The 9,679-nt window shown below is 42.5% G+C and overlaps 1 protein-coding gene across 1 annotated transcript in view; it reads right to left on the minus strand.

The window, feature by feature from the left end:
* The window catches only part of SGK1 (serum/glucocorticoid regulated kinase 1), a 110,223-nt gene extending 102,952 nt beyond the window's left edge, over positions 1–7,271 (minus strand). The window contains exon 1 of the mRNA XM_042253494.2: positions 6,774–7,271. Coding sequence (XP_042109428.1) covers positions 6,774–6,842 — 69 coding nt within the window. The 5' untranslated portion in view covers positions 6,843–7,271. The remainder of the gene's footprint in view (positions 1–6,773) is intronic.
* Between the last annotated feature and the right edge of the window lie 2,408 nt (positions 7,272–9,679).

Consider the following 9,679-nt stretch of genomic DNA (forward strand, 5'->3'; position numbering starts at 1 on the left):
GAGTAGTGGATCATGGATCATGACTGTGTCTGTCTTGTTTGTCCTGACAAGAAAATCATTACAGAAAAGAAGTTGTGGTGTGGGCACTGATCATTAAATGAGCTGAGTTCAAGGTTCCCTGCCAGCTGCTAAGTGTAGTGACAACATGTCTTCAAGTTGGATTTAAGTTATTTTTCAAAGTCCTCACTTATATTATCTACATATAACCACAGAACTAAAATGCATTACCTTCCTAAGCCATTCATCTATCTCAAGACAGAAACAGGAGGACAAGGCAACCACTTAGGCATCACTTAATACAAGGATTCATTGATTTATTTGATTCATATGTTCACTTAACAAATATGGTTTGACTAGTAAGGAATATAGAACTGGCTCAGATGGCAAAGAATCTGCCTGCAGTACAGGAGACCCAGGTTTGATTCCTGGGTTGGGAAGATCCCCTGTAGAAGGGAATGGCTACCCACTCCATTATTCTTGCCTGGAGAAGTCCATGGACAGAGGAGCCTGGCAGGCTATAGTCCATTGGGTCATGAGGAGTCAGACATGACTGAGCAGCTAACACGCACACACAGGAGGGGATATAGAGAACAAGGTAACTGGTTCTCTATCCTTAAGGACCTTCCTGCCCTATGGGAGCTCCAGGTGGGTCCTGCGGTTACAGCGCAGGGTGACTGCTGTTGCATTCTATGCCCTCGAGTGCACACTAGTGTGACTCAAATGGCTCAGACTTTAGCTACTTCTGAAGACAGTACAGCAGAAGCCACTGACATCTCCACTGTGGCTTCAGGAAAGCGAAAGGGAAGTCACTCAGTCATGTCCGACTCTTTGCGACCCTATGGACTGTAGCCTACCAGGCTTCTCCATTCATGGGATTTTCCAGGCAAGAGTAACTGGAGTGGGTTGCCTTTTCCTTCTCCAGGGGATCTTCCCGACCCAGGGATCAAACCCAGGTCTCCCGCATTGCAGACAGACGCTTTACCCTCTGAGCCACCAGGGCTTCAGGAAGTATGATTAAATACATTTTGGATAAATCCAAGACAGACTTCTGATTCCTGCTGTCTTCCAATGGGAAGTCATTCCAGGAGTCCAGTGGGAGACGTCATTCACCACAGCTGTGACCACCGTGATCTCCCCACTTCCCTCCACCCCACATAGTGCTCTCTGGATGGAATTTACATCCCTACGGAGGTGATTGCCTCACTGTCATTTACTGCAGTGGCTCGAATGGGAATACTGGTGGTGCTAAAGCTGACTGCCTGAATTTGGATTGTGGCTATACCTCCTTCCAGCACCATGACTTTGGACTGCTTACTCTTCTGACTCAGCTTCTTTGGCTGTGAAATGGGCATAATGGAGTGATTGTGACGATTATACCAGTAAAGTGTTACACTAGCGAGGCTGGACCCTTAGGAAACATTCAGTAAATGCTAGCCCCCTGAGAAGACGTAAAGAGCTTCCCATAAGAAAAGGACTTTTATTATCATTCCAGTTCAGCTGCTTTCAGGAGTTGAAGGACACAGAAGCCTGGCGTGCTGCAGTCCATGGAGTCAAAAAGAGTCAGACACGACTTAGCAACTGAACAGCAACAAATAGAACAGTCAAGGGAAGTAAAATATAAAGGGATGAAGTTTTAGAAACGGTGGTGTAGAATAACCACTTCAGAGGAGGTTGATCTCATTTCTCTGCTCCGCTAGAAGAAACATCATAACTAGCCTGAAACCCTTTGCTTTATTCCCCATCAGTTTTAGAGAAAGGAGGCAGCTAGGGCCATCAGACCTCTTCAAGTTTCTTTTTGACCACACTGGATTGTTTAGCATCACAGATAGGATGTGCAGTGGTGAAGGACAGAGACTTTGCAGCCATATGCTTTGATCCACTTCCTGACCCTCCCACAAACTAGCTGGATGATGCAGGATTACTCCCTCTACCTCGGCCCACGACACTTCTTCATCTACCATATTAGGATAACAATAGTATCTCCCATAGACTTTTCATGTTTGAGAAATTAAATGCATAACATACTTCAGCCTCTTAGAGCAGTGATCAAAAATATTAGGGCTGTGTAAATATGGTGGTGGTCAGTCTCTCAGTCGTGTCTGACTCTGTGACCCCATGAACTGTAACCCACCAGGCTCCTCTTTCCATGAGATTTTTCAAACAATACTCAAGTGGGTTACCATTTCCTACTCCAGAGGATCTTCCTGACCCAGGGATCAAATTCTGATCTCCTGCATCTTCGGCACTGAACTTGAATTCTTTACCGCTGAGCCACCAGGGTAAGCATAGGCGATAGTCATTATAAAACATTGTCATTAGTAAAGAACAGTGCAAAAGATTGATTGTTCAAATGCACAAAATCATGATATACTGAGTCAAAACAAGTTCAACAAGAAGTGTCTTGTCAAAATTGGTGGTCACAAGGCAGTTATTACTAGGAAGATGAACTGGGTTTTGTCCCTACTGTATTTCTTAAAGAATGAATGAATGAGGCCTGAAGAACTGAACCAGTTTGAGAGCATAATAATAATAATAATAAAGACACTTGATCTGGCAGTGAAAATCCTACCTGTGAGGACTGGCTTAGCCCCATTTTAGTTGAGTAAGTGATTCACCTGCCAAGCACTGTTTCTACATCTTTAAAATAGGTTAATGTAAGAGTTTCTAAGGTGCATATTCCAAATCCAAAATTCCATCCTGCCTAGTTATCCTCTGAAATGTTATGAAAGATAATGTGATTCTGTCTTTAGAAGTCTTAAAAATACCTTGATGCTGGGAAGGATTGAAGGCAGGAGGAGAAGGGGATGACAGAGGATGAGATGGTTGGATGGCATTACTGACTTGATGGACATGAGTTTGAGCAAGTTCTGGGAGTTGGTGAAGGATAAGGAATCCTGGCTTGCTGAAGTCTGTGGGGTCGAAGTCAGACATGACTGAGCGACTGAAATGAACTGATTTACATACCTAAGGAATTTCCAAAATGGGTTATCAAGTTGAACATAATCTCATTTTTGGTGTTTTCTGAGTCATAACGCAGGCTTTCCTGGTGGTGCAGATGGTGAAGTATCTGCCTGCAATGCAGGAGACCCAGGTTCAATCTCTGGGTTGGGAAGATTCCCTAAAGAAGGGAATGGCTACCCACTCCAATATTCTTACCTGAAGAATTCTATAGACAGAGGAGCCTGGCAGGCTACAGTCCATGCAAGAATCTGAACCATGAACAAATCTTTAAATCCATGAAAATGGATTATCTTTAGCAAACCCTATACCTTTTAAAGCTCTTAGATTTTGACAATAAAACTGATAAGGACATTTTCCCATTTATCTTAAAGGAATTTTTCAGAGATTCTAAGAATAAAGAATAATCCGCAGGCATCTAATGTTAACTTATCATTAACACATACAGAATGGAAGTAGAATTCTTACTGAGTTTAGCTTAGCTATTCTCAACTAAATGAAATTAAGCTGATTTAGTTGAGCTTTTAAGACATGGCGGTGGCAAGCATAAATCCAAAGGATTTGGGGGAACTAGCACCAGGACTGCCTTTCTTTAGATTGTGTTCCTTGAGGCTGGGTTCCCCAGAGCTGCCTCAGTCATGACTGAGGGTTGGAAAGAAGCTTCGAGAGTCAGCTGAGGACTAGTCCCCTTGTAGGTTTTATAAATTGCATAATGGCATAAAGATTTTACTTGGGGAGAAAAAAGATTCTGTTATGGAAGAAAAAAGGGGGTGGGAGTGTGATTCAAAAATAGAAAGTCTGGATTAAGAACATGGGCCTTGGGTCAAGGAAAATTTAAATTTTGGCTCTGCTACTTTTTAGTTAAGTGATATTGGGCTGGTTGCTTAATCTCTCTTAAGCTGTGCTTTGCACATTTAATGTTTTCTTATTTCACAGGATGACTCTGAGGATTTCATGAGCTAATACCTATAAAGCACTTGACCCATAACTTCTAGAACATAGCAGGCTCTCAATAAATGGTGCTACACTTACTCTTCTAAATGAATCACAGGGTGGATCATTCTGCCTTCCCTTTTGGGGACCTTCTTAGGCTTCTTGTGAAATATCTCAGAGGCATAAGAAGCACTAGTTAAGCTTTCTGCCCTCAAAATTTGGGTCCAAACCTCCGTGTTTTTAGTAAGCCCTAAAAAATCTATGGGTTTTTTCCAAGATCTATTCATGGTTTAATGTGGGCATTGGACAAAGGTTCATTTTGTAAGACTGTCTAAGTAGGTTAAAAATAAAATATGCAAAAATCTGTGGAACTTCAACAATAGAATATAAGAAAAATGGATTATTCTTAGCTGAGAACAAAGGCATTCTAGTATATAAATGTGCATACAGATGCATAGAGAAGAACTGGGAAAGATAGATGTCAACATTTACCTCTGGATAAGAAAGGCAGAGGAATTTACCTGGGTATTATCTTAATGTTTTACACATTTACTTAAATATCAGCTGTGTAAAGACCCCAAACAAAGAAAGGAATAAAAAAGCAAAACCTATAGCAAAGTCATGGTACAAACTGAAATGAACTTTCAGAAAAGATTATGTATGGACAAGAATCAGACTTTATCCCTTAGGGCCCTCCATGATTTGACACAAAGGCATATTCTGCTGTTTTGTCCTTGAAGAGTAAGGACAACAAGAGGGGAGGTTTCTGATACTATCTCCAGAAAATGATAGACCCAGATTCAAAGGCAGATGAAGCTGCGGGGCTGGATGCGTGTGTGCATGCTAAATCGCTTCAGTCGTGTCTGACTCTTTGGGACCCCATGGACTGTAGCCCACCAGGCTCCTCTGTCCATGGGATTCTCCAGGCAAGAATACTGGAGTGGGTTGCCAGGATCTCCTCCAGGAGATCTTCCTGACTGAGGGATAGAACCCATGTTTCTTAGGTCTCCTACATATCTTGGTTTCACGTTCTTTCTCTCTGCAAGCACTCAGGTTAGACATCAGTACCCTGGCTAGTTCTTTGCAAAATGCAAGGTCTACAGAGGCAGCAACTGAAGGCTACTGTTAAATTCTGCTTTTAAGCAAAAAAGAAACTAGATAGTAAATTAACAGTTATTATAGCACATTTTGATAGCAAAGAAAATAAAAGAAAACTTAAAATCTACTTGACAGTTACTCAGTTGATTCAATATATCTGATTGAGAAGTATTAAAATAAATAAATAAATACAAATCAAAAGCCAACCAACCGAAAAAAATCACCGTCACTGTCCCCTCAGTAACATTTAATTAATTAATTAAATGAGAGTAAAGAGTTTACTGAGTTATCAGCTATGGCATTTTTTATTTATTATCAAAACATTTGTTTACTGTGTTGGAAATTGTTTTTTTTACAAAGTGCTTTTTCCTTGGAAAGAAATATCTTGGCTACAGGAAAAATGAAGAAACATGGTGGACTCTGAGAAGTGGCACTGCCTTGCTCCAATTCAACCTGAGTCTTCTCCAGCGGGAGACCTCCTTGCCAAGTGCTGAGGCCTCTGGTGCAGAAGCCAGGACAACGTGGGTTTTGCTTTGGTTTTAATGAATATGTTTTGACCCATGGAGTTTAGGGAAGGTCTTGCTCGACTGATGGGAATTCAGTCACAGGTGTATGGGAAACTGTGTTAGCCCTCTGACCTGGACTGACATGCTGTTCCCAGCCCTGCCTTCCCAGCTTGCCCACTGGGTGCAGGACGTAGTCCAGCCCAGTGTGTAGTTCACAGTGTTCTGTTGGTGGTTTAAGTGAAGGGCTGTGTTTCCAGAGCAGCACAGGAAAGACCTGAATGAAGGAACCGAGAATGAATGAAGAGAATCATTTTGATGGAATTGCCCTGGGGTATCAAATAGACCAGCGCAGCTGGGGGCTGGAGGAAGCTGCTGTTGCTTAAGAAACGCTCCACAAGAATGTCAGTCATCAGTTGCTTAAAAATCATTCATTTCTTACCTCTCACTTATGTATAAATTTGCAGATTTACGCAGACCATCAGTGGGACCATTACAGTGAACTGAGTTTACTGTGAAATACAAGGAAAACCTGCTCCCTTTTCTTTGCTCATTTACAAGCAATGTACCATTAATGTCCTGAACAGAAGAACAAGAATTTAAGAAATAAAATTATACAGCAGCATAACCCCATATTATCACTTGAATTTACACTGCCCATGAAAGGCGGTGTACCAAGTAAAATTGAGGCAACCTGAAATAGAGGATTTAAAATGCTGGACTCCATCAGTTCTCTGAAAGGTCATTTTAGTCCTTTGCTATTTTTACCATAGATAGAGACTCAGCAAGTTATTGGCCAGATGAATCTGGGAAGCTGGAAGCTGCTGCTTCTGAGGCAGGAAGATGATAAAGCTGTACTTGAGACTGAGTGAATGAAAGGTGTGGGAAAAGTTGAAGCCTTCAAAGATAAGAGAGAGCAAGAGCGCACCACGGAATTAGTCCCCAACCAAATTAACTAGCCAATAACTGTACCCAGGCTAATTCTCTTTGAAACTGTTTGTAATCTTGTGGCTTTGGTTGGGAAATTCCCATTCCCAGCTCTAAACCATCCTTAGGACATCTCAGCCCAACCCCCTCCTCCCAAAGCAACTCTGCCTAGGTGCCCTCACCCTCAAATCTGCATCAAGACAGGTCTATTTCCCAGCTGGACCACTGCGACCAGACACACATGACTTCCATTCGGGGCTTTGCCACCGAAACTCGGGCTTACCTCCGGCAAGCAATCAAAGGCATTTCAGACAAGAGCAGAAAACAAAAGAAGCAAACAAAACCCGTCCTTACCCGTTTCTTAAAAAATTGGAAGGCTGAGCATTTCTTGACTGGGAATCCATTCATGTCTTTGTTTACCATTTTCCACAGTGGGGAGTTCACGGTTAACAGATCCAGGGTGGCCCCCACCTGGTCAATGCATCTGGTTCCCGACTTGCCTCCTGGACTAGCTGACGAAGACCGAGCGGGATGGAGAATGCAGCGCGGCTTAGGTTTTCACTCACACATTCTGCAGCACCGGCTGCTGCCGCAACCTCTCTCCGCTCTCAGTTTCCACCGACAGCGGCTCTTCTCTTTCCATCACTGCTCCGAAAGGCAGGCATCACCGCAACAGGACCCCAGGATGCCCCGGATTCCGAGGAGAGGCTCTGGCTGCTGCCCCGCAGGAGAAGGGCACCCCCTGCGCGCCCCCAGCTACCTGGCTGCTCTGCGGCGTGTGCACTGGGAGAGTCGCTCTGCTCCAGGTGATGCGCTTGTGGAGGCTGCCGGAGAGGAGAGCTGTTTTTGATTGTGCAAGTTCCAGTGGGAGCTGTAGTTAAGCAGCTGAGAGAAGGAGTAAGAAAGAGCAGAAGCCAGAGGAAAGGGGGGGGGGGGGGGGGGGGGGGGAGGGAGAGCCGCTCCAGAAAAGCAGAGCGAGAGGGAAAGCAGTGCTGGAAGACACAGCGGTTCATGAATATCGAGCAGCGCGGATGGAGAGTCGGCATCAGCGCGGGATGCACTGAAAAGCAGTTGACTCCCTTCGGGAGGTTTACTTTAATAGCTTTTTTCCCTTTTCTTTTTGTTGTTAGGATCCTTTAAATCAGATTTTCTTATAACATGCAGAATGTTTTAATTTTGTGCTCATTGAAATTCTGTTGGTACATGTTCCTGGGGGCGGGGTGGGGACGGTTCTCAATGGAAATTTAATCAAATTTATTCCCGATCTGTCCAAATGTGGAGACAAATAAAGTGTAACAATGGATGATCTCTCATTATGTAGAACCTTGCTAGTGTCCTCTTCCTACTTGTCATAATATAATAGGCAACTGTGAACATTTGTGTGTGTGTGTGTATTTTCCACTAAAGGAGTCTGTTTTAAAAAAGAACACAATGGGCATATATCCAAAGTGTCTTATGCAAAAAATACAAAGGGCATTACCAAAAAGTGTCGCTGAATCCATTTAGCAGAAAGGATGACTCAAAATGAATAAGAGGGGAAAGCGTTTTTTTCCCCATCAAGTGAAAATCCAACCTTCCTCATTTTTTTACTCATGTTATTCTTTGCACATTAAATTCGTTTTGAAGAGCCATGTAGTTTGTGTGTGGCCAATTTTTCCATGTTTACTTTTTCCTGTCGATATTTTATGGGGATTTTTAACAAAGTTGATAGCTAAATAGAGACAGCAAAGAAAACAATCTTGGCATCCAATTGGGCACTGCTACGACATCAGTGTGTGGCTTTCTGCCAGTCGACTGACCTCACGGTGCCTCTCAGAAGGTGCCTCATCCATGAAATGGAGACAGTTACTCACTCTTTCATTCACTCGTTTATGGACTTAGTCATTCACTTGTGTGCTGTGTCATTCCATGTATCTATATGCCCAAACGGAGCAAGTGTCCCCAGGATGTAGAGCCTTTGCAATGTCACCACAAAGGAATATAGTTAATAAATGAGGGAAAGGCACAATGTCCACTTGATAAAATGAATGGCCAGCTCATTAAAAGCGATATGCCTAACATTGTTAACATATTTATAAGACAGTCTGCGGCAAGGTTAACTGGGAAAGAGATGCACTGATTTCATTGAATTGGAATATACATCTTTAGAGCTGGACCAGGTTTGGTGGGAAATAACAATGAAATCTTGTTAGCTAAATGCCTTGAGATTTCCAAAAGAAAATGTAGCACAACCACATGATGGTATTATAACTGAAGAAAAATAAATGCTTTATTTTGGAGAGATATGTTAAGTTGTCCGAGATGCAAGGAGTATGTTATTTAAACTCCAGCAATGATAGCTTTTGGGGTTCTTCTAAAGAGTTCATTAAAACTCTGGTAGTTTGAAGAGAATGTTTTTTGTCCCCATTCGGCGGTTTGTAGGACCTCAGTTCCCCCACCAGGGACTAAACCCAGGCCATGGCAGTGAAAGCACAAAATCCTAACCGCTAAGCAACCAGGGAACTCCCCAAAGAGAATTATTGAGGCAGGTAGAAATGTCCTTTATCATGATGATGGGGTGGATTATGTGATTATATGCATTTGTCAAAATTTATCAGACTTTATATATGAGGGAGGAAAATTTTACTCTATGTAAATTACAGTTCAATAAACCTGATTAAAATAAATCATGGCCATTCAAATTCTTTCCTGTTTCTCATACTGCCCCTTCCTTAAAAGTATTTTAAGAGATAGTAATTGAATTTGAATAATATGCAAAAGAAGGCCTCTCTAAGCATCCTATTGAAAGTGGGAACTAGGGACTTTGCCTTGATTCCACACTGATATAGCACACATACCGGTTTTCAGTGCACTGTACATTTATTTGGAGTGAAGAAGGGAAGGTTAATAGAAACCATAGAGGAGGAGGTGAGGATAAAGCTAAATCCTATCCCTCCTCACCGCTATATGCCATCCCTTGGAGCTGCTACACTTCACTGAGTCTATGTTATATCCTGTGGTAGGCCCTGTGAATGCAAATATCAATAGTTTATGTTCCTAATGAAGTCACAGCCTACTAAAGAAACACATATCATTGAAAGAATGATATATTGTGTATTTCAGAAATAACATATACAATATATACTGTTGTTTTTCAGTCACCAAGTCGTGTCTGGCACTTTGTGACCCCATGGACTGCAGCACACCAGGCCTCCCTGTCCCTCACCATCTCTCAGAGTTTACCCAAGTTCATGTCCATTGAATCAGTGATGCCATCCAAC

Source organism: Ovis aries, chromosome 8 (genome assembly GCF_016772045.2).
Source record: "Ovis aries strain OAR_USU_Benz2616 breed Rambouillet chromosome 8, ARS-UI_Ramb_v3.0, whole genome shotgun sequence".
NCBI lineage: Eukaryota > Metazoa > Chordata > Mammalia > Artiodactyla > Bovidae > Ovis > Ovis aries.